Raw genomic sequence first — 25,620 nt, 5'->3', positions numbered from 1 at the left:
AATATTCCAGGCCTCAACTGAAGACGTGAGTGACACTGTTTTATTGTTTCCTCACAGCATCTTTGACATAAAGTCTGGATTAACAGAACCAATATTAGCAATGGTAATGGAATAGATTACTTGTATTCAGAATGGTCAGCCAGAGTGGGATGAATTAAACTGCCCTCACCACAAAAGGAATTTTTGATACAAAATAATAAAGGGACTAAGATCGTGAAGGGGCTATCAGACCATGCTGTAGCTTTCAGTGCCGGATTCTTGCTTCTACCACTTATGCTGCTGAACCTGACATGTTGCCAGCCCGTAGTTCTGGTAAAATGGTATAAAACTCCTTTTAGTTCTACTGGAGAGTAAGATTTCAAAAATCTGGATTGTGGTGCCAGAATTGGGATGAGTTACCAAGGTAATTATAGCAGGTGTGGCGTTTGATCTCCACCTGCTTTAAAATTACACATTTCTTTAGTCCCCCTCTCCCCCCCAAATGGATTCTCTCCCCCTTCCCATTTCAATGATGGGGCAGTGGGGAGGTATTCCCTTTCTTTGTGGAGAGCTGGGGAGAGAAGTATGGAGATAGGAAAGTGTTTTCCTTGCTCTGCCCATCTGCCCCACCACACTGAAGTTGCTTCAGGGAAGAGCAGGAATGGATTAAGTTGCAAACACTGGCAAATCAGGGCGAGGGTAGAAGAATGACACTCTCTAAGCATTCAGGGTTCTTAGCATAGCAGTCTGAGGTGCATGTGCAGTAGAGCCATGAAACGGACACAGGCTAAATAGCCTTTGGGAATAAGAAATTAGGTAAACGTTACTTAAAGAACATGGATGGATCACATCTAGTCTATCAGAGAGAGGGCCAATACACTGAAACGATCTCTAAGTAAATGTGACTTTTAGGTTTCAAATTACATCCCTTCTCGCCTGAAGCGTCCCTCAAATCATCTTGTTCTTAAGGATAGGTGAACTGGTTCCGACTCATAGGCACTGGAGATTGGGATGATGGGGACTGTGAGAGAGGGGAAGAAGAGGGTCAGGCTAGTGACTAGGGTTCTCCCTTGACAGGTCCAGGAGAGTCAGTCTGGTGAGGGGGTGCTTCCTTGAGGGCTCTGGGAGGGAGATGTTTTCGTTGCTTGCCAACCCTACCCCCCATTCTTGCAGTACTACTAGCACCCTAGAGCTGGTGTGTGTTTGTGGAAGCCATTAGGGGAACTGTGGTTGGTTTCCTGTTAGAGAGGAGGAAGGAGAACGTGTAATGTGTGCCCTAAATAGAACTGCGAAAGAGATGGAGACTTCCTGATTCCCCAAGGATCTCGAGTTATTATTACATCACAGAGCTCTCTCAGCCCGAAGCAGTTTCTAATTCACCTGGTGCCAGCCCTTTTTGTTGGCAGGTTTAGCAGCATTGTCTGAATTGAGCCTGCATCTATTTCATTTTAGAGCAAGTTCATGTCTTAGCATTTGATTTTTTTAGAGTTGCCCAGGAGCTAGTCATTCAGCTCCTGTCAATTTTAACAGTAGAACTGTCATTCCTTTCAGGTGGTTCCAACGCTACGGAACATGTGGACATATGGGTACCAGGTTATCATCTCCTATGAGGATGTGAATGAAGTAATGAAGCACCGTGAACTATGGCCTGCAATTCCATATTGGTGGGGAAACAAGACTGCAACCCAAGATCTTATCCAGTATCTGGAATCTATGAAAAAGAATGGGCGCCCAGGTACCTACCACATCTCACTTACAGGCAGAGCCGGATTAACTTTTTGTGGGCCTGGTGCCAAACATATTTGTGGGCCCCCATGGGACAAAATGCAGGGGGGCAGGATGGTCAGTCTCCAGAGTGAAGGGTGGGCTGGGGGCAATGAGGCACAGCGCGGCGGGAGCAGCCCCGCTCTGTGTAGCCCAGCAGGAGGGCACTGTTTACAAACCTGCAGCTGCCAGACGCACACTGGCCTGCCCAGCCCTGTGCTGCCAGCATGCCCCTTCCCCTTGAGGGTGGGCCCGCACCACACCGCCCCCCTGCACAGTGTCTCACTCTTATGCCCAGTGCCCCCTCGCCCAGAGACCTCCACCACAGATCTCTATGCCCAGCTCTCACCCCTCCCAGAGACCTCCCCTGCTGGCCTCCCATCACCACTGTACACAACACCGCTCGCCCAGCGCCCCCCGCCCATAGACTTGCCCACCACCTTCCTCAGAATCCCACAATCACAGCTGCACAGCACCCCATATTCCTGAGGGAATTGTGCACCAAAAAATTAAAAATTCTGTGCACAATATTTTAAAATTCTGGAAATTTTGTTTGTCAATAAATAAATGTGGAGGCTTCAACATGGCAGTGGGGAGCACAGGCCACTGATTGCATGGAGATGGGCATTTAACCTGCAGCCTCCCCCCACCCCACCCTGGGACAGGGACTCAGCAGTGAGGCTGCACTCGACCCTGACACAGTGCAAGGGCCAGGCCTGCCCCAGAAACACCCTGGGGCCCTGCCCCCCTGTGCCAGGCGCACCAGGTGTGGGTGAGCAGGCTCAGCCCGGCAGCAGGATCCACGTACAGAGGGACTTAGCGTGGGGGGATCCAGGTGGGGGTAAGAGAGGTCTCTGTGGGGCAATCTGGGTGCAGGTGGCTCAGTGGGAGATCTGGATGCACAGAAGCTCATTGGGGGGCTCCAGGTGCAGGGGCAATGGGACTCTGCAGGGGATCCAGGTGAAGGTGTTTGGGGCTCAGCAGGGGGCGGTCTAGGTGCAGGGAAGGTGAGGTTCATTTGGGTGGGGGTCCAGGTGCAGGTGGTTGGGGCTCAGTGGGGAGGGTGTCTGGGGGGCTCATTGTGGTGGTACAGATGCAGGGGAGATGGGGCTTGTCAGGGTGAGGGTTCGATGGGCCTGCTTAACAGGGGAGCCCCAGCTTCTGCCAAGGAGACGCCACATGCTGGGCTTCAGCTTCCCCCCCTTCCCCCGCTTCCCCCATCCCCTTCTCTTTCCCATTCCATGCCCCTTCCCCACCGCTCCATCTCNGCTTCCCGTCCCCTTCTCTTTCCCATTCCATGCCCCTTCCCCACCGCTCCATCTCCTCCCCAGGCTTGTGGGGAAGGGGGGAACTGCCCCCCAGCACGAACTGGAGGAGCGGAACAGGTTGGGGCAGGGTCGCTCCACTTCCTGCCGCCCGGTGATTGCAGGGCAGGACTGACCCTGCACTCATGGGGTAGCGGAAAGTGGAGTGACCAGCCCCAGCCCATTCCGCTCTGCTCCCCTGGCTCCTGGACTTTGGGGAAGGAGGGAACTGCTCCCCAGCACTCACCGGCGGTGTGGCTGGGAGCTGGCGGAGCGGAGCGGGCTGGGGCCGGGTTGCTCCACTTCCCGTCGCCGGGTGAGTGCAGGGTGGGCCTGTCCCCTGCAGCAGTCCCCCAGGACGCATAGCTCAGGGGAGGGGTGGAGTGGGGGCGGAGCAGGGGTGAGAAGAGGCGGGGTCGGGGTGGAGCAGGAGCGGGGGCAGCTTTCCTGGCTGGCTCAGCCGTCCGGGGGATCAGGCTGTCCGGGGCTGCTTCTGACTCTGGGCCTGGCACCATGGTAAACCTGGTACTGCTTACAGGAACTAAGAACACACCCAGGAACAAGAAATGAGTAGAAACCCCAAACTACTTAGTGCCAACATATGCATTTGGGCCTGATCCACAAAGATACTTAAGTGCCTAAGTCCCAGTTGTAGGCTCCATGGTGATCCACAAAACTCCTGCTGAACCTTGTAGGCGCCTTAACTTCAGCCTCTGGTCATGTGCCCTGCTGCCTCTCTCTAGGCATCTGGATGCTTATCTTGCATATGAGGCCTGATCTGGCAGGCATGCTCTGAGGCTGCCTACTGGATCAGGTCCCACTTAAAATCTGGCTAGTGGTGGTGGTGTGCATCTTATAACTTTTAATCCAGTGGTCAGAACACTCAGCTGGGATGTGGGAGACCCAGGTTTAATTTCCCCATCTCTGCCAGAGGGGGAGAAAGGAGACCTCTGTTCGAATCCTATGTCTCAGCAGGGAGCTCTAACCACTGGGCTATGGGATATTCTGAAGAAGGGTGCCCTTAATCTCTTCTGTTGAAGCTGTTCCACTGTGGGTAAAGTGAGAGTGACAGGAGCAGGGGGATTGAACCCTGGGTCTCCCATCACCCAGGTGCGTGCCCTAACCACCAGTCTCTCTCTCTCTGGCCCAATGACTGTTCTAAATAGGGGATGGGGAGTGGGGTTCTGAACAGTCATTGGGTCAGAGATGAAATCACACTTTCGTTCTTTATTCACAGTGGAACAGCTTCACCAAGAGAGACTGAGGGAGCCCCACATCAGAATAATCCCATAGCTCAGTGATTAGAGCCCTCTCCTGAGGTTTGGGATGCCCTTGTTCAAATTCTTTTGCCCCTGCAGGTAGAAGAGGAATTTAACCTGGGTCACCCACATCTCAGGTGAGTACCCTAACCACTAGACTAGAAGTTAGAAGGTGCCCCTTCTTCTGTGTGGAGAGAGGGACATGCCTAACTCAGTCTCATCAGAAACAATGTAGACACCTAGCCCCCCTGGCTCCACAAGAGGGATTCCCATTCATGGATGGCTACCAGAGAGAGGCTGAAATCCAGGCTACAGGGAGGGACCAATCTCTGTCAGAGCGAGGGTGCTTAGGTCACACCCCTTTCATCAGCATCTCCACTTAGGTGGCTCCCTGAGTAGCATGCTGGCTTTTTGGATCACATTGTAAGGTGCCTATTTCTCCCAATGGATTGTATTGGGACCCTAGGTGCATAACTCAGGCTTTGTGGATCCCATTGATATTTTCTAGGTGCCTAAAAGTTAGTGTTGCTGAGCCCAGAATCACAGTGCCTAAGTCCCGTTATAAATCTGGGCCTTAATGTCCTACTTGTTACACTGTATGCAGTAGCTGTTACCTTGCTTTAAATGTCCATGATACTGAATGGGTGTGATCCTACTGGTTAGATCAGTGTGAAGTTCATCTTCCCTCATGATGTTTCCAAAAATGGATCAGCTCTCTGCTTCTTTTTTACGTATCAGCTATTTGCTTAAAGTTGTGACATGAACCTGAATTCTGGGAAGGAAACTAAGGCAGGGAAAAAACAGAAACATGGGTGACTGATATTAAAAGACAGGAGGGGTTTTCACTGATTTTTGAAATCCATTATAAAGTAAACTATCTTTTCTCAGACACAGCTCACATCCAAAACTAGCCCTCAGAAGTTGATTTCACTTTGTAATTGTCCATGGTTACCCCATGGAAACATGATAGTCATTAGCTAACCACATCCCTGTGACACTGAAACTCCTGATCACTTCTCACTGCAAACCCACAAGCCTGCACCAGCACCACTAACTCAGACAGTTAAGTGAAACCTGTAAGCACTTCAGCAGGTCTAACATTTTTCAAATAGCAGGCAGTGATGCACACATGTGTGTGCAAGCCAGTGCATTACCACTAACAAAAAGAAAGAGGCCTTTCATGTTAGTAAGTGTAGCAGTGAGTAAATTAAGTAAATATATATTGAAGCTTAAACACTCTTTCTTTGATATTAGTGAGAGTAGCATAAATGAGTGATTAACATACAATGATGGAAGAATTGTGAAAGTGAAAGCTTTACAGCTTGACTTTATGCTTTGGTGTGTCACAGGAGTGCTACTGCCTCAAGAAACGTAAATTAAACAAAAAAAAAAAATAATGGAGATATCCTATCTCCTAGAACTGGAAGGGACCTTGAAAGGTCATTGAGTTCAGCCCCCTGCCTTCACTAGCAGGACCAAATACTGATTTTGCCCATGAACCCTAAGTGGCCTCCTCAAGGATTGAACTCACAACTCTGGGTTTAGCAGGCCAATGCTCAAACCACTGAGCTATCCCTCCCCTCCCCCAATGTGTTTTATCTATCCAATTGATCTCTACAAATTAAGATGTATCTAAAGCATTGTGAGGAGGGTAAAAGGGAGAGAGAGAGAGCCATTGTATACCTGCCCCTCTTTCCCTCTCCCTACTGCCTTCCACATTCTTTCTTTTCTCACTTTTTGCATTTCATGTAATTAATGGGGTTTAAAAGCCTCAACCCACCTTCTGCATCAATCTGCTTCTCCTCCCTGTTAGTGATGTACTACTTTCATGGAAATTGCCTCCAAATGGATACCTTTCCTTTAGAGTTGGGCATTATGCCATATATTATGGGGACAATTAACCATTAAAGAACAGTTAACCCTTGTTATATGCCTCAATTTATACACCCTCAGTACTGATACAGCTGTAAAAGGAGGCATGTCAGCCCTTCATTTTCTTCCTCGAATAGAGATGCAGGGATGGTGAGTGATGACTGGGGGGAACAATGGGCCATATTAGACAACTGATATTTAGAGGGGACTCCTCAATGAAGCCATTGCTTGTTAGCCTGTAGAAGTTGAGGCAACGCTTATGGGAAAACTTATGACAGGATCTTGCCACAGATATTGTGCAATACTGTTCATAAAAAGGAATTGCCAAATCAAGGCACAATATGGCCCTATATCTATATACGGAACTCCAGTTACTGTTAAATGACCTAGGGTATGTCTTCACTACCCGCTGGATCGGCGGGCAGCGATCGATCCAGCAGGGGTCAATTTATCGCATCTAGTCTAGATGTGATAAATCAACCCCCGAGCGCTCTCCCATCGACTCCTGTATTCCAGCTCAGCGAGAGGTGCAGACAGAGTCGACGGGAGCGGCAGCAGTCGACTCACCGTGGTGAAAACACCCCGGTACGTTGATCTTAGTACGTCGACTTCAGCAATGTTAGTCACGTAGCTGAAGTTGCGTAACTTAGATCGATTCCCCCCCACCCAGTGTAGACCAGGCTTTCTCCTTTATGAAAATTTTCCTCGACTGATGGAGATTAGCAATCAGGGAATATTTTCTTACAGGATGAGTAAATTAAGTGACTATATATTGAAGCATGTGGCCCTGCGTTAGGTTCACTGGTTTTAATTGCTCCATATCTGCATAGCATGAGAAAGTGAGCTGTTGAGACAACTCCAGTTACTGGAAAGGTACCTAATTTTCTGGAGGAAGCTCCTCTGCTAATTATTCAAGAAAAAAACACTAGATCAGGGGTCGGCAACGTTTGGCACGCGGCTCGCCAGGGTAAGCACCCTAGCGGGCCGGGCCAGTTTATTTACTTGCTGACGTGGTGGGTTCGGCCGATCGCGGCCCCCACTGGCCGCAGTTTGCCGTCCCGGGCCAATGGGGGCAGCGAGAAGCCGCGGCCAGCACATCCCTCGCCCGCGCCGCTTCCCGCCGCCTCCATTGGCCCGGGATGGTGAACCGCGGCCAGTAGGGGCCGCGATCGGCCGAACCTTCCGCGTCAGCAGGTAAATAAACTGGCCCGGCCGCTAGGGTGCTTACCCTGGTGAGCTGCGTGCCAAACGTTGCCGACCCCTGCACTAGATGTAGGGCTGAGTCAATGCTCAGTAGTGACAGATACCAATTCAATGTTTCTTTTTTTTTTTTTCAGACTGTTTCTTTGTTGCAGGGATTAACCTTACTGAAAACTTAGAGTACATTCTGGAACATCCATTTGGATCCTTGAAGAAAATGGCCCTTTCTAGCCTTCCAGTCTTGAAACTCTGGATAAAGCAACAGTATCCAGGACCAAAGAGGGAATGTATCAACATCATTGCTGGAGACTTCATAGGAAATCATGATTTTGTGAATGATGTGATAGAACTTAACAAAAAAATCATCCCTCCATTACATTACTATGGTAATGAGACTGAATTAAAGGATGTTTCAAGACTTTCAGCTTCATAACCTTGGTATGATTGAGTAGCTTTTGATCATCTCTCACAGGAAAGGCAATTTTCCTGGTTCAGATACATCATATGTGTACATAAATGATGTTTCTTCCTCCCAGGTATGTTGTGAAGATTCATTAGTTGACACTTTTGTACCAAAATCAGACTTTAAAATACACAATGCTTATGGCAAGCAAAACTGCCTATAACTAGGGGAGGGAGAAGAGCAAGAAGGCTTCTCCTTAAGTTCGCTAGAGCCCTTGCCACGTAGGTGTAATTTAGCTGGGAAGAGCATAAATATTGCAATAACTGGTGTTAGAGAATATCCTAAGAACCTTACTCATCTTTGCAAAACAGAGAAAATAAATTTGTTTACTATTGATTTTTTTCTTTAAATATATTCTTAATGCAAATAGTTTTGTTATTTCAATAAAAAAATGTTAGTTATGGATTTAAATATTTGTTTGTGTGTGTGTGTGTGCACATTTGCAACCTAAACATCTCAGTATGTGCACCAGTGAAACTGATTACACCTCTACCTCGATATAACGTGACCCGATATAACACGAATTTGGATATAATGCGGTAAAGCAGTGCTCCGGGGGGCGGGGGCAGGGCTGCGCACTCCAGTGGATCAAAGCAAGTTCAATATAATGTGGTTTCACCTATAACGCGGTAAGATTTTTTGGCTTCCGAGGACAGCGTTATATCGAGGTAGAGGTGTAGTTTGTTTTCATGGGCCAAGGTGAGTGAAATGTTAAAAGTACACAACATAATTAGCAAACAGAAAATTAGATTTTTAGAATACGTTGTTTTGATAATCTAAAGCATTATTACTATGCCTGTAAGTAAATTTATCAAAACTGACAGTGTTCTTAAAGAATCTTGGCATTATTCTGGAATATGTCAAGTTGGTCATCAGGCGGGCATTTTGGCATCTTGGAGGGAAATGGCAATACTGTACCCCAGAGGGTACTGAACTGATCCTTTAGTGTCTGTCTTATCCCCTGGTAAGTTTATTATTACTATGTTCATCAGCAGTCTCTATGCTAACATACTACTGTTTACTACATATTCCGAAGGCCTGATATTGCCCTCATTTTATAGTCAAGCCAATCCTGACTTCAAGGTAGCACAACTGGGCCCTCTGAGTAGACTTTTGCCCATTGAGCTTGAAATGTCTTCAATGAAGGGGCTGTTACGTAGTGCCCAGTAAAAGACAAGCAAATTTTTAAAAATGTTTTTCACACTTCAATTGAACTAGAATATGCTATGGACTAAAGGCTACTTTAATTTACACTGATGTAAATCTAGAGTATCTTTAATAGAGTTCCAAGTTCATAGGACTGGACGTGACCACCTGGGTCATCAAGTCCAGTCCCCTACTATTGTAGGCAACCCTTTCATAAACATATCATGCTCCATTTTAAAACTAGTTGTTTCCCCCACTACCCCACCTGAAGACTGTTCAAGAACCTCGCTCCTTTGATGGTCAGAAATCTTCCAATTTCCAGCCTAAATTATGCTCTAGATTAATATTTATATAACTGAAAACAGACTTTTCCCTCTCTTACTTAACAAAATAGCAACTAAAGCAGATACCGGATAGCTGGACTTACTTCTACATTGCAAATCATGGGTTTTATAGCATGCACTGATTGTTAATACTATTTTTGGATAAAGTAGGTGCATTTTTATTGATCATGAAAGTGAGGACCAATCATTGGCAAGAGCCATGAACAGAGGAGGCAGGTGTTGTATAAACTTCATTGTGTAGCATAAGCTTTATTGTGCAGCTCTGTCAGTATACCTCATTCTTTAGATGAGCAACACACTTTTTATACCAGTGGTGGGTTGTTAAGATGAACAAACATCCATTAGAGACGAGACTGAACTCAAATGTTATTTGACCCCAAATCATATTTGAGTTCCAGAAATAAATGGCAAAGAAATTGCCTCTTTGTGAAACTTCACACTGATTTTTGGGTGGTGTGTCGATGGAAACCCCAACATTGTTTAAAAACAATTCTGCCAGTCTGTCATGGCATTTCTTATCCATGTTCTCTCTGTTTACTGTTAGTATATAGCAGTGAGGTATTTTGTTGGATTTATAAAAGTGTATATAGATTTTTTCAGTGTGTCATTTGCATAAAATGCTGTATTACATGTATTTAGATGTTTTTCTGCACAGTATTCTCTTACCCAGTAAACAAACTTTTATTCACTTCTATGATACACACAGAGTTATTTGCCTCACAGTTCTCTCTAGTGTTGCTACATTTTCTGTTTCCTATTCATTCATAGTCTTTTTTTCTCTCCTTTTTTGTAAATATTACATTCTTCTAAGTTTAAATTTGAGATATAATTTCCTTGGCTTCCTTGTACTGGAATCCTGTGGTTAGCTCATAATAGGCCTACAACATATTGTGCCATCAGGTCTGACGCAGAAATCCCTATTGATTTTTACAGTCAGATGAGTTCTGTCAATAGCTCTGGCCCACACTGCGATATCAATTCTTAAGCAGGAAAGATTTAACTTCACCCTTAACATCTTCTATAATTTTAAAAACACAGTATTGAAGGATAGGTAGTATTTCCTTATTTTGTTTGGAGATTTGTGTTGTAGAAAATTTTGTTTTTTCTATTTCCTTGCTTAAAACTCTACAGAAACATGCACTTTTTACCCTCATAATTAACTAAATCATTTGTACTACCCTTTTAGTAAGCAAAATGCTTAATGAACACAGCAACCTCTATTATTTATAAGATGTTTAAGAACTGTGTGGTGGCCAGCAATCTCTCTTTTCCCTCTATAGTTTATAATTTCCAATCATGAAATACAAGTGGTCAGGACCAGGAGTAATAAACAATATTTATTCTTAAACCTGTTACATAAAAACTAGTATACATGATTTAATAAACTTGTCAATTTGCTGAAATTGAATTTGGTTACCACACAGTGGTTCACAAATCCGCCAGGGCCAGAGTTTAGAGCAGTTTTGTGCAGTTCCAATACACACTGATGAATGCTTCATAGTTTGAAATTCGTGCTTTCCTTGGTGTGTGTTTGTTAATGGAAAGAGGCTGGAGATCTGTAATATTTCCATGCAGAGGCATTTAGGAAGCACTGACACCATTTCACATAGCTCCAGCTTCAGCTCAATGTCATGTGTCCAAAATACTCAAGTGGGCAGGATAGACATTCTCTGCTGCATATGAACACAGAGATTACCTTCATTTCAAATAGCCTTACTGCCAGCTGATTAGTTCTTTTTCCAAAGAGTATTGCACAGAATAAATAACTTGTTATTGTGGGAAAAGTTTTTTGTATTTGCCCAAGGCAGAATTACTTATTATCACCTTCACGTTGGCTGTGCCATCTTCAGGCATAACATCCACTTCCTGAACTGTTGCTTCTTTATACAGCCAACTGAAAAGAAAAACTCATCAGCATCTTACAGGCTTTCAATAATGCACAAAACAAGGCCTTTATTTTACATCAAGTACATGACATTTATATACATTTTAAATGCAAGTAAATCCACGCTTTGAAACAAATAAGCCTAACAAAGGGAAACATTCTTATTTTTGCTCCCAAAATAAGCTACTCCTGTTCTGAAAAGAGGTATAATACTTCACAAAACGTCTAAGATTTGTGGTCTTCTATTGGATTCAACTGTGGCTCTAGCTCCAATAGGTTGATCATTTGAAAAAAAATATTTGAATGCATATACATAGTAAATAAAACAATATAGAAGAATTACTTCTCGTATGTCCACCTACAAAAGAACACTTTAAAAAGCAGAATCTAGACTTCTTTGGGAGACTATATCATTTCATCTGAGTTTGGTCAGACAAAATTTCAAAAGTTGTCTCCCCATTCTTATCACAGATTGAAACCAAAATTAATACAATTTGTCAACTTCTCAGAAAAAGATATGTGTATACAGACACACACACACCTGCCTTTCAAAAAGTCTAACTGTAGAAGTCACAATTATTTACCTTAGTTGAGGTCCAGTTAAGTTGACTTTAATTGTCAGAATCTTTTTCCCAGTTGTTTTCAAAACTATTCTCTCAATCTCCTCTTTCAGTTCTTCTAATCCGTATCCAAGAAGAGCAGAAACAGCTATAGTATTTGTTTCAGGGGACTGATACCTGGAAGACAACAACTGTCAGCTAGAGATGGCAGAGCAGATGACTTAACTGAGATGCAGGAATTTAACAGCAGATGAGGGGTTGCACCTCTAAAAAGAGTAAAGGCTGGACGTGTTCCAAAAAGACTATTTGGCTATATATTAGGTTCTGGTGTCTGACTACACAGACATCTTATCTGCAGATGATAATGAGCTCTGATCTTATTTTACTTCTAAAGACAAGGCTCTCCAGATCCTTATAGAAGGAAAGGACTGAGGAACCAGTATCCTAGCAGTGTATACAAAAGGTGGCTGGAAGCTTCCTGCAGGTCTGGAAAACTAGATTCTTTGCAAGTATTTGTAAATACCTGTAAATGCTACAATGCAACTAGGAAACATGAGTTAAAGTGCAATAACAGTTTTAGAACTGTACTTTTCCTCTTACCGTTCTATCAAATCCACTTTGTTATGAACTTCTACAACTGAATCCAGTAAATGGCTTGGAAGATTAAGATTCTTCAGAACAGACAAAACACTTGCTTTCTGGAGGGCAGTTTCTGGATGACTAATGTCCCTCACATGAACTATTAAATCCTAGCAAATATAAAGTACACAATATGATTACTGGTGATAATGGCTGTTTTAAAATAATATTTGGCATTTCTGTTTCATGAGACACATTCCTTTGTAGTGGAGAGTACACAGACAGGTTGACAAATTAAGCTGTATTTCTCGAACAGATTTCAAATCAAGACCAAATGTTTACTCCAAAGTGGAAGGCTAGATGTGTAGTAGGTCTGTAGCTTGGTCCTTAGGTCCATAAAGGGTTGCAACTGCCTCATATGGCCTCAAAACAAACCCTCCCAACCAAGTTAGTTATGATTTTCTTAGGTTTCAGGGAGAAATTGGCTCAGCCTTCCAAGCCAAGGCTGAGCAAAGACAGGGACTTGAAAAATACAGCGGAAAGAGAGGTAATATCCCTGAAGAAATCCAACACCAAAAAACCCCCAAAACTGCTTGTGTAATTTTGGGGAGGTAAAGAAGGAACAACTCAAACCCCACTTCAAAAAGCTTGTAAGACGGGCAGTGATTTTTATCCTAGCCACCAGAAACTGGGATACTAGGTAACACAGGCTTTTTGTAATGCTATAAAACACTCTAGAACTTTATTCTTTCCCGTAGCCTTTAGTACACCTGTGTCAGAGATGGAGAACCTCTGGTATGCAATAAATCTGTTGGCATAAACTGTATATACAATATTAGGCCTTGGTGCACCCATGACCAGAGATGTGGGCAAGAAGCATATTGCAAGTGACACACTACAGGCACCCAAAATATAGCAACCTTTTATTTTTAGCACCTGTCTTGAAATGGTTCAGCATCTCGGGCCTACATATTATTGTAAACATTTCTAAACACAGAGGTCCAAAAGTAACATCTTGCATAAACTGCAATAACTAGGCAGAAAAGGACAAATAAAGACAGTTGGAGTCTTAGCTTTCAAAATGTCATTGTTGTGAGTTTTATATGTTAACTTGGTGTTTACATATCTGTGGGAGTGTATATGAACTGTATGGCTCTCGTGCCATTTGAAATTCATTTTAATAGCAAAGTCTTTGGAAAGTACATTTAAATTAATTTCATGATTATTCACACCTACTGGGCTGTTATTGAATGGTACTGAAATAAATTTAATTTTAAACAAATTTCTAAAAAGTTTCTCCCTACACCTTTCTTTTAAAAAAAGCTATTCTCAAAGCTCTGTAAACCTCTATCTAGATTTTTATACAATTCTATTGGAACAGACATGGATACTTTGTATACATTTTATTTCTGAAATCTTGTCACTTAAAAATACACAAAACATAAAAGTGGAATACTGGCTTACCACAAGATATTGTGCAATAGTGACGATAGTATCCACCACCAACCAAATGTTGCAATAAAGCTAGTCAGATGTACCACTATAAACAGCAAGCCAGTTAACTCCCACCCCTCTGCAAAGATGAAGACTGTCCCAAAGACAATAGTCCAGACATTGATATGTTTTAGAATCAATTACTTACTGAGAAAGCCACATCTTCTAATGTGGCTGAAAAGGACTCAATGAGATCATGGGGCAATTCAGAGAGAAACCCTATAGTGTCAACATAAATAACTGCCAGGTGTGAGGGCAGATAGCCAGCATGAGCTGTAATATCAAGAGTGGCAAACAGTTGATCTTGAGGCTGCAGTCCTTCATCTCCAGTCAATGCCTTGATCAAAGTGGTTTTCCCTAACAGAAATCAGAGCTGAATAAAACACAATTTAAACAGACTGCTTCAAGTAAGATTAACATACATGACTCAATGGGATACAGGAACTTTTACCCCTAGATCACCAGTGTAAATCCAGCTCATGTTGGTACTGATTGAAAATAATTACTATCTGCTGGCTGTCTCCAGAAAGTTATAAAGTTAGAATGGAGTCTTAACCTAGTATCCATTTTGACCAGTGATAAGGATACACATTAAGAGGCATAATCTCCCCTTGTACAGTATGCAGAATGCCTACTGACAATAATTGGAATTGAGCAATTATCCAGGGCAAAACATGGCTCTAGAAGTGCAGCAGATCTCACTAAAACAGCAAGCATTGTTTCCCTTTCTACCAAAATTCTCATTGACATGTATTCATTAGACAATCAGGGAACTAATTAAAATTCTGTAACACAAAGCCCATGCATGCTGAAATGGGATTTTGGCTAGTGCTTCTAATTAAATATTAGAAATGTAAGCTCTTCTGTGTTATAATTTCAGGAGTTTTTTCTTACCACAATTAGTGTAGCCCATTACTGAGATAACTGGAAACTCACGCCTTTCACGCTGAGCTCGGAGTATAGACCTCTTTCTTCTCAGCTTTTCCAGGGCATTCCTAATTTTAAATTCTTTTTCTTTCAAGAGACGATACTGCATTTCCATGAAAGTTTCGCCTAAAGATTATAAACTAATAAGTGGCTGAATAACCAGTAAGAGATATAGAAATCAAGCTGTGTTAGGAAACTACTTAAAACAGTGATAGAGAACTGACAATACAAATTCAAAGCAGTCTTAAGAATACATGGATTCAATTGCTTAACTAAGACAGAACCAAGACAAAGTTACAATTGACTTTTAAAGGTGTCATACCAGAGCAACCATATAGGCTGCTCATTGCCCTTTTTGGCAACTAACACATCTTTAGGCATTTTAAAAATACTAATAATGTGACCTGTGTATATGTATATGGTCATGTACGTCATCAGAATCGTCCACTAAGCCCTATCTGAGCTCTGATTGGCTCAATTCTCAAATCATGAGTATTTATGACTCCACTCACCTGGGCAACTTACTCATGGAAAAATACAGCAATTTATGTATCCAAAATATTTAAGGTAGTTTTGTTTAATAAAAATACATTTTACAGGCTGTTTTATGTGTTTAATTAAATTCCTGTTACCAACCTAATGCAGCTTGACACAAGCCACGAGCAAACAGTTAAATTATCTAGTAAATAAGCAATATATCATTTCACCATTTTCTAACATACTAAAAATATACAATAAGAATCTGAAAATATTAAACTATATAATTGCTTAAATAAACGTATACAGTTATAGTCAGTGTACCCTACTAGATAGCAAACAGATGTACCAAATCTAGTATAAAGGCTCCATTTAGTTGTAAAACAACATATTTTACTGGTTATATCAGCCAATGAGAATGCACCTTTCTTTAGAAAACAAACTGAAGTACAAATGGAAAAGCTGACTAAAATCAATAATTTAAATCAAGACTTTCCACTTGGTGATTTAGATAATTATTTAAATTGATTTAAAATAGCCTTTTCTTAAATCAATCCACCCTGGTCACAACTACCATGGCTTCCAAAAAGCAATTATACCTGATCATAGATTATAGAGGATAATCCTACAGTTAACATAAATATTTACACTTTACCTGAACCCATGATGTATCTTGATCCACCTCTTTGCTGATCTAACTGAGACATCTCATTTTTCAGATTTGTTCTGGCAATGGAAGAAAAGTAACATTTGTACCAAAGTAAATATAGTGACTTTAATTAAAAGATCTTAAAATGACTTCACAAACATGGCTAAGTAGTAATAATTTAATATTACAGCTGGGAAAACTGGGACACAGAGAAGTTAAGTGACTAGCCCAATGCCATATGATGGCTAAGTGGCATTATTGGGAATGGAATCCAAATTTCCTGGCTCCCCAACAGACAACACAGTTAGCAAATAATAACTGCAGAAAAAAAATGACTGAGCCAAAATTTCAGGGAGCCAATCATACTCTCAAATGCACATACATAACTCCCACTGACTTCAGTCAGGGATAGGAATGATAATTATACAAAATATATCATATACTTTATTAAACTTGCCAGTACACCTCTACCCTGATATAACGCGACCTGAAATAACACAAATTAGGATATAACGCGGTAAAGCAGCGCTTGGGGGAGGTGAGGGGGGGAGACGCCGCGCAGTCCGGCGGATCAAAGCAAGTTTGATATAACGCGGTTTCATCTAGAACGCAGCAAGATTTTTTGGCTCCCGAGAACTGCATTATATCGGGGTACAGGTGTATTTGATGTGGGATACACACATAAATCAACCAGACTCTAATCTGATATTCTCAACTCCTCTGTTGAGAGCTAAAATTCTAATTCTATATACTATAAATTTGCCATATATTTTCTAAGAATAAAGTTGCTGCTGCTGTTCCTGGCAGGTTACTGGGATTGGGATGAACTAGAAATCCACACGAGAAATTTATTTGGTAAGAATATCTCGTGAACAGCTTCTTCTTTTCCTTCTCTCTTTTTTTTTTGCTAGTCAATGGTGAAAAGCTTAAAGCAATGCTATATTCTAATCTGTTCTGGACAGTTTACGGCATAACATGCTATAAAGCGTATTATACAAAAAAGAACCATTGACTTCTCCCCCTCAAGAATGGTACTAACATTTTAGTGACTGTGAAAAAAATGCCTTTATATTATATCAAAATACTAACATCTGCTATTTGCACAATCGAAGGTACCTGAGAAGCGGGATTTCAGCCAACGCGATCTGAAGTTTTGCCTCCTTAGTCCGAGCATTGCAACGAAAAATATGAAGGACAACTGTGTATCTGTCAAAAACTGTCACTCCCCAAGCATCTTCCAGTTCTTTCTTTAAAAACATAAGATAGGATAACCTGAGAGTTTTTTAGGACAATGTAGACAAGTCAATTTGCATGCAGCAGGGTGAAGAAATTAAACTGCAGAGCAACAAGGTGGGTGAGGTATATCTTTTATTGGACCAACTTCTGTCGGTGAGAGAGACAAGCTTGCGAGCTTACACGGAGTTCTTTTTCTGCTGCAAGCTGGGTCAGCCCTGATTCAGTAAGGTGCTTAAGTATGAGTAGTCCCAGTGAAGTTCATTGGACTGCTCATGTGCTTAAAGTTACACACATTCTTAAATACCTTGTTGAATCATGGCCACTGTCATGTTAAATTATGTCCAAGGTTTAAGTTTGGTAAAACAAGCTTTTACAAAACCTAATGTGAATAGAAAGATTTCCACAAATGAGAGGACGATGAAAAACTGGTAAATTTTTGGGAAAAATGTGTCTTCTTTTTGTCAAAAAATGTGGAACTTAAAATCTTTTCACAAACTCTATCCATAATTGTCTAAACACTTTAAATAAAACCAATTTGTAAGGAATAATATTCTATTGCAGAGTTTGCAACCAAAACAGTGCAGGATGCTGCTTATGCATGAGAACTAGAAAGTGACACTATTTTCAGTGCTTTTCTAAAATTGCCTATCACTACAATGTCTAAGGGACAAGTACCAGTGGTTTCTATTTCCCTAAATGAAATAGAAAAAATAAAAGCACAGTATAAATAGTGAAAAGCATATTAATTTTTAATTTTTCCAGTTTTCATCATCAAAGGAATCATCAGTAATTAAGTTAAGGTTTTTAAAAATTTACAAAATATTACTTTTTAAGTATGTTTTAAAGGGACACTGGTAAGTGTAAAGAAAAGTAGTACATGAAAATTCAAATATATGTGTAGCTTGCATTTATAACTAATTTCATGTTAAATATTAATGCCTAGCATTTTAATATAGAGCACATTTCATCCCAAAATCCTGAAGTGTTTTACAAAGAAGACTAAGTTTCCCCCCAATTTACAGATGGAGATATTGAGGCACAAAAGTTAAGTGACCTGTCCAACATACCAATGAATCAGTGGCAGAGCTGGGAGTAGAACCCAGATTAAAAGACTACCAGGATGTTGGTGAGCCAAATTCAGCCATGAAGTAAGAGGCATAATGCTCAATAAAGTCAATGGAACTAGGTTTGATTACACCAGGCATAAATTTGGCCAGATTGCCTTCAAAAAATGTCATGTGCAGCTTTTGAGTCAAAAGTAGGTCTTTACTTTTCAGAGCATCAGTACATTCCAAACACAATCTTTGGATGTAGAAGAGTGGTGGGCAACCTGTAGCCTGCACGTGGCCCATCAGTGTAATCCGCTGGTGGGCCACCAGACAGTTTGTTTACATGTTCACGGCCGCCCACAGCTCCGTGGCTGGATTACACTGATGGGACTGCCCACCACTGATGTGGAACATAAAAAAATACACTTAAATATTGTTTTTTAAATTACCTTTGTCAGTGGAGACAGCCTTTCTATATTCAAGAAGACAGCTGTTATGTGCGGTAATCCTTTAATCTTTTCTAAATAAAGAGGATTGCATTGTGTAATTTTGTAATGGTTCATGCCAATCTAGAGCAAAAAGGCTATTTTAATTATATGTTAAAAAGTGAATGCAGTGTTCATGAAATAACAGACTAACAGTACACAAAAGTACACTCTTTGTTCACAGAACAGGCATAGCAGCACATGCTTTCACATTGTGCGACTATGTGTTTCAAGTGTATTCTAAAAGGACTACCAACAAGGATGAGAGGATAAAGTTCTGCTTCCAGGCCCATTCAGTCCATGGATTATGGGCTGTTGAGATTGCAAACAAACATGCTAGAATGCTTCTTGCTGTCCAATGGAGACTAAGAAGAGTACTAGGGCCCAGATCCACAAAAGGATTTAGGTGCCTAAGTGTAAAATGTAGGTGAAAATGAAATCCTCAAAATTGCTGTTCAGCTGTCACCTTATCTTGTAGGGGCCCAAACTCCCTCGCTGTACATTTTTGCTGTGAAAGTCCCTTATGCGCCTAAATTTCTGCCTCTAGGCATGCACATTGCTGCCTTAGGCAGTGCCTGGACACCTTTATCACACCTAAGCCCCAGTGCACTCCTCCAACCAGGTGAAGATAGGTGTTCTCCCTCCTACTTTGTACATACAAAATGGCAGCGGGGGGCGGCTCTCCCTGATTCTCTAGACAGTAGGCTAAAGGGTACTCACCCAGGATATGGGAGACCCTGGTTCAAGTCCTCCCTCTTCCTGAGCAGATGTCTCCCACCTAATCACTGGGCTGTAGAATAGTCTGACATTGGTCTCTCATCTCTCCTACTGAGCAAGTCAACTTTGTAGAACTACTTAAATATGCATTGGGCCAGAGAGCATGAAAATGACTCTCTAGTCCAGTAGTTAGGGCATTCACCTGAAAGGTGTGAAACCCATGTTTACATCGCTTAACTTCATCAGGTGGGGGTGGGAACTGAACCGGGGACTCCTACATCCCAGGTGAGTGCTCTACCCACTGGGCTAACAGGGCCACCCAGAAGATTCAGGGGGTCTGGGGAAAGCAGGGGAGTAGACATAAAGGCGCCACCCGCTGCAGCGCTTGTACTCACCAGGTGACGCTCTAAGTATGCGGCGGGTCCTTCACTCGCTCCGCGTCTTCAGCAGCACTGAAGAACCCACTGCCGAAATGCTGCCAAAGATCTGGAGCGACTGAAGGGCCCGCCGCCGAAGACCCGGACCACAGCCAGGTGAGTAGCCAGGGAAGGGATTCTTGGCCAGGGCTCACGGGGCCCCTTGGGCCCAAGGCAAATTGTCCCACTTGCTCCCCCCTCTGGGCGGCCCTGTGGGCTAAAGGTTATAATGGAGATCCACTTGCACCAGCAATTTTGTGTGGAGTTAGGCATGTGCAGCCACCATTCTTGCAAGAAACAGCTTAGGTGACTGACTCCAAGAGAGGGTTCACGGCTGTGGATCCCAAGCAGAGATGTCTCCATAGATGCCAATTCCATGGGTGCTCCAGCCCTGGAGCACCCATGGAAAAAGTTAGCGGGTGCTTAGAACCCATTGGCAGCCAATCTTCTCCCCTTCCCCCAGTGCAGGAGGCGGTGGGAGGGAGGGGGAGAAGCAGGAACAGGATGCGCTCGGGGCCAGGAAGAGGTGGGGGTGTGACCTTGGGGGAAGGGGTGGAGTGGGAGCAGAAAGAGGCAGGGCTTGGGGGAAGGTGGTGGAGTGGGGGTGGGGCCCAGGGTGGGGGCTTGGTGGAAGGGATGGAGTGTGGGCAGGCCTGGGTGGAGGTGGCGAGTCAAGCACCCCCCGGGTAGAGAGGAAATTGGTGTTTGTGTGTGTCTCCCTCCAGCCTAGATTGAGGTGCCTAACTCCCTGAGGGGCAGGGCTTAGGACGCATTCCTCTTGTTGGCATCTGCTACTGGCTAGTTTGTGGATTCTGCTGAGTAGCTGGGCCCTTTACTTAAGGTATTTAGAATCATACTATATATCACACATTTAGGGCTTGTCTTCACTGTACTGTTAGCTCAAGTTAAAATTCGAGTTTTGACCCACACCCAACTTCCATCCATAACACAAATCTCTAGCTCGACTTAAGTGCTTTAGGCTTGAGCTAGCTGGACTGGCAAGGAGGTGGGTTGGAAATCGAGTGCTACTGATGCTCAAGCTAGCAGTGGGGATTCAAGAGCTGGAGTTATAGCTCATCCAATCATTCTGTAGTGCAAATGTTGTTTCACAGCATGATCACTCTCACTTGAGCTAGACTAGGTCGAGCAGAGTAACTCAAGTGTACTAATGTTAACTGTTGCAGTAAAACAAGCCCTTACAGCAAGTATTGGTTATTTCCATCTTTCATGTTTTTAATCAACATCTCCGAAGGCTGTTTGTAAACCTGCCTATGGAGTAGACAAAACCTTAGCTCTCTCCTGTGTCTGCAATAATCATTAATTAGCTTAAGAAGGGTAAAAAGCTTTCACTTAGTATGATATATTGAATTAAGAAATCTTTGGTTTTCTTCTTACCTGTCAGAATCTGAAAATTTCCTTTGCCAAAAATAAACTTCTTCTCGGGAGTTTTTGTAGACAGAATTATTTTATCTAAAACTGTCCAATTATGAAGAGTGTTTATTAGAGCAACAGCTTCAGCGATCTGTAATTCAGCTTTAGTATTAGAAAAAGAAAAAAGGTTATAGTATACAGTCCTAACTCTGCACACAGATTTCCAACATTTGCAATAAGAACATAAACAGTGAGGCCTGGTCTACACTTAAAAAAGTTTTGCCTGCTGGTTAGGAATGTAAAAAAATTATAGCCCTCACCAACTTAGATAGGACAGCAAAAGCCCTAGATTAGATGTAGTTATACCAGCAAAAAAATCCTTTTCATTTGAGGAACTGGTATAAACTATATTGGCAAAAAAACTGCACAGATTAACAAGGAAATTACATAGTTATTTTCATCAACATTGTATTTCAGTCCTAAAAGGGTTACTATCATAATTTTTGTTTAACCCTACTTACAGAAAAGTGGTGGGAAAATTGTGATAGCAAAACAATGTTAACGCCTTACTGCTTGGTAGAAATATTTAAAGAACTTCTAGAGTCGTTCACATTGTTCCCGACATCATCAGTGATGCTGGTTCATAAACAGAACAACAACTGGCAGCCATACTGACTCCTGCTTTACTAGAAACATAAATAGATTTCAAACGGTTTACAACCATCCTCTTTGTCTTTCTGCCTAGACAGAAGGAAGAGAGTGCAAAACTTTCTTTTGTTTGTAACATGAGATAATGGTACAGAAATGGTTGAGAACCACTGACCCAGTTTGTTTTATGTGTATCTTAGTATATCTAGTAGTTTTGAAAACAGCACTTCCGAAAACAGTTCACAACACAGGTTGTGGCCAGCAACATTGACAAATAGGATGTTAGGGATCATTAAAAAGGGGATAGAGAATAAGACAGAATACATTATTGCCCTTATATAAATCGATAGGACGCCCACATCTCGAATACTGAGTACAGATGTGGTCTCCTCATCTTAAAAAAGATATACTGGCACTAGAAAAGGTTCAGAAAAGGGCAACTAAAATGATTAGGGGTTTGGAACGGGTCCCATATGAAGAGAGATTAAAGAGGCTAGGACTCTTCAGCTTGGAAAAGAGGAAACTAAGGGGGATATGATAGAGGTATATAAAATCATGAGCGATGTGGAGAAAGTGGATAAGGAAAAGTTATTTACTTATTCCCATAATACAAGAACTAGGGGTCACCAAATTAAATTAATAGGCAGCAGGTTTAAAACAAATACAAGGAAGTTCTTCTTCACGCAGCGCGCAGTCAACTTGTGGAACTCCTTACCAGAGGAGGTTGTGAAGGCTAGGACTATAACAGCGTTTAAAAGAGAACTGGATAAATTCATGGTGGTTAAGTCCATTAATGGCTATTAGCCAGGATGGGTAAGGAATGGTGTCCCTAGCCTCTGTTTGTCAGAGGATGGAGATGGATGGCAGGAGAGAGATCACTTGATCATTGCCTGTTGGTCCACTCCCTCTGGGGCACCTGGCATTGGCCCTGTCGGTAGACAGGATACTGGGCTATATGGACCTTTGGTCTGACCCAGTACGGCCGTTCTTATGTTCTAATTTAGATAAACTTCCTATGAGTGAGATAAATTGAAATTAGGCTGAAGAATAGTCTCCCAAAGAAAGTGGTGGAAGTCCCATAATTTGTGCCTTAAAGTTATACTGGACAAAGCAGTTTCCTCATCAAATTGACTGCACTGGTTGAGGCACAAGTCTACTAAAGTGGCAGTGAAGGGATGATATCTGAAAATCACTAACAGCTGTTACGACCATATTAGAAACATTCCAATTAATAAGACTGGTAAAGAAAAGGACAAGGAATCAAATGCAAATGTAAAATACCCTAAACTATATGCTCTCTAGTGCTTTCTATTACAGATTTCTGCAGGACAGGAGCATTTGGAGTGGTGTCACCCAAGACAAAACTCCTTACTATCCCAGAGAGACTGACATATCTATAACTAGCTGCAGTTGTGGAGAAATGAAACCAGACACAACTCAGTATGCCTTATCAAAGCCCCAAACCTGGAAACATGCATTTGCTTAACATTAAGCACATTAGCAACCCCATGAGACTATTCATGTAGGGGCTTATCATCTTCAATGCCTTGTTAGCTTGAGGTATAATTTGAGTGTTGACCCTAACTTGACTCCTGTGCACACAACTCATGCTACAGATTTTTGTAAGTGGTGCTTTAGACTTGAACTAACTGGACTGTTGGAACATTTGTCTTGAAACTCGAGTGACGCTGATGTTTGAGCTAATAATGTAATGGGGACTCAGTTACTCTGTGTGGCTTGAGTGCTGTTTTGCAGCAGATAGCCTAGCATGAGTTGGAGTGGTTATGCTGCAATCTCAGTCAAATTGAGTGCAGATAACTAGAGCTAACACTGAAGTGAAGACAAGCCCTGAATAAAGTTGATCATGTCCATAAGTGTTTTTAGAATCAAGACTTAAGTTTGCAACAAATCATTGTCAATGTGGCATTAAGTATTTAAAAGGGGGAACATATATTGATCTAGAACTGTTGGCCATTTTGACTTTATATCTTGATAATGTGAAAGAAATATATAGCAAACTCTTAAAAAATATAAATTGTTCTCTGGTTGTTTGCCAAACATTCCTGCTTGCCTCCCAAGTTAAAGTTTATATTTAGAATTATAGAATCATGGACATGTAAGACTAGAAGGGACCTTGAGAGCTCATCACATCTAGCCCCTTACCTTAAGGCAAGCCTAAGTAAACCTAGATCATCTCTGACAAGTGTTTGTCCAACCTGTTCTTAAAAACCTCCAGTGATGGAGAATCCACAATCTCACTTGGAAGTCCATGCCAGAGCTTAACTACCCTTATAGTTAGATTTTCCTAATATCTAACCTAAATCTCCCATGGTGCAGATTAAGGCCATTACTTCTTGTCCTACTGCCTGTAGAGATGGAGAACAATTGCGCATTGTTCGCTTTGTAACAACATTTAACATACTTGAAGATTTATTTAAATCACGAAGATTCTGAAGAAGCTTTAAGAGTGAACTGAGCAACAACTGACATGATAGGAGGGACACACAAGCATTTTTCATTATACAGAGGCTAAGTTAGTAAGGGTATGTCCGGATCGGTGGGTAGCGATCGATCTCTCAGGGATCCATTTATCGTGTGTAGTGTAGACAAGATAAATCAATCCCTGAGTGCTCTCCCGTCAACTGCTGAACTCCAGCAGCGCGAGAGGTGGAAGCAAAGTCGACGGGGAACCGCGGCCGTCGATCCAGTGCCGCGAGGACACAAAGTACGTAATTTTAATTCGATCTAAGATACGTCGACTTCAGCTATGCTATTCTCGTAGCTAAAGTTGCATATCTTAGATCGATCCCACCGTGTAGACCAGGCCTCAATCTACTATGCTACAATCTGTCAAATGTGAGTGTTTGAGTCGTTAGCTTTGGAGAGGTTCCCAGGTCCACTGCAAAAAAAGGTGAGTGTTGTATTTCAAGATAGCGTAAAATCCTCACAAAGACAAGGCACAGGCAGTTTTCACCTTGAGGAAACGACTCAAGGTAAATCCCAGGTGGGGGAGTCGGGTCCCATGTCAGCCCGCTACGTCAAAACGACCTGTGCCTTCCCTCCACTGGGATGTTACGCTAAGGAGGGCGCCTCTCCCCGCACAGAACACCTTGCTGCAGGGAAAAGAAAGAGCCAGAGGATTGGGGGGGCCCGAGGCTGGTGCCCCGATCACTGGGGACCGTGGGGGGCGGTGGAGGGGGGAGCCCCACGCACCTCACCTGTGGTGAGTTGGGGCTTTTTCGCTCCCCACTTGACGGCCGGGTGCACCACGAGCAGCCGCTGGGCCCCGGGAGGCGGCCCTGGGGCCAGCAGCTCCTCCAGCTCCGCTTCATCCTCCTCCTCCTCCTCCTCCTCGCTGTGCGCCGCCCCCCTCCCGCGCCCCACGCTCCGGGGCGGCTCCCCCTGGCCCGGCGGCCCCAGCGCGGCGCGGAGGCACCAGGCGCCCCCAGTGCTGAGGAGCCGGGCGCGCGGCCGGGGCAGCAGCGGGCACAGCCTCCCGGCCGCTACGGCGCGGAGCCCCCGGGCGCACAGAGCGGCGGCCCCTCGGAGCAGGAGCCCGGACCCCATCGCCCGCCCTGGTACCGCGAGAGGGGCAGAGCCCAGCGCTCGGACACCGTTAGGCCTGCGCGAGAGGTACGTGCTCGTGCTCCGCTTCCCACACACGTTCCGCGGCGCGCCCCAAGCTCCGCCCCCTCACTACTCCTTTGGGGCGGGGTCTGTTTTCTGGGTGCGCGGGGCTTTGACTGCCGGGATGGGCCCGCGGGAGTGGCGGCTCGACTGCGTCACGTGATACTCA

General features: G+C 43.3%; 2 protein-coding genes across 5 annotated transcripts in view; one reads left to right on the top strand and one right to left on the bottom strand.

The window, feature by feature from the left end:
- PLCXD1 (phosphatidylinositol specific phospholipase C X domain containing 1) overlaps nucleotides 1-10,004 on the top strand; it is a 31,526-nt gene extending 21,522 nt beyond the window's left edge. For all 3 annotated transcript variants that reach the window (XM_034757772.1, XM_034757768.1, XM_034757780.1), the window contains 2 exons: nucleotides 1,531-1,714; nucleotides 7,516-10,004. In XM_034757772.1, the coding sequence (XP_034613663.1) occupies nucleotides 1,531-1,714; nucleotides 7,516-7,811 (480 nt within the window). In that variant the 3' untranslated portion in view covers nucleotides 7,812-10,004. The remainder of the gene's footprint in view (nucleotides 1-1,530; nucleotides 1,715-7,515) is intronic.
- A 644-nt stretch (nucleotides 10,005-10,648) lies between these two features.
- Nucleotides 10,649-25,415, bottom strand: GTPBP6 (GTP binding protein 6 (putative)). 2 transcript variants are annotated; one of them, XM_034757754.1, is made up of 10 exons: nucleotides 25,043-25,415; nucleotides 21,201-21,338; nucleotides 18,637-18,707; nucleotides 17,019-17,149; nucleotides 15,909-15,979; nucleotides 14,786-14,902; nucleotides 13,998-14,206; nucleotides 12,377-12,525; nucleotides 11,801-11,953; nucleotides 10,649-11,225 (listed from the first exon to the last, which is right to left on the bottom strand). In XM_034757754.1, the coding sequence occupies exons 1-10, from the start codon at nucleotides 25,389-25,391 to the stop codon at nucleotides 11,102-11,104; spliced, it is 1,512 nt and encodes a 503-aa protein (XP_034613645.1). In that variant the 5' UTR covers nucleotides 25,392-25,415; the 3' UTR covers nucleotides 10,649-11,101. The 2 variants fall into 2 exon arrangements, with proteins under 2 accessions (XP_034613645.1, XP_034613637.1); XM_034757746.1 differs by having other exon boundaries at nucleotides 14,744-14,902; nucleotides 25,043-25,411.
- Between the last annotated feature and the right edge of the window lie 205 nt (nucleotides 25,416-25,620).

This window comes from Trachemys scripta, chromosome 1 (assembly GCF_013100865.1).
Source record: "Trachemys scripta elegans isolate TJP31775 chromosome 1, CAS_Tse_1.0, whole genome shotgun sequence".
NCBI lineage: Eukaryota > Metazoa > Chordata > Testudines > Emydidae > Trachemys > Trachemys scripta.
This window is presented reverse-complemented; position numbering and strand designations above follow the sequence as displayed.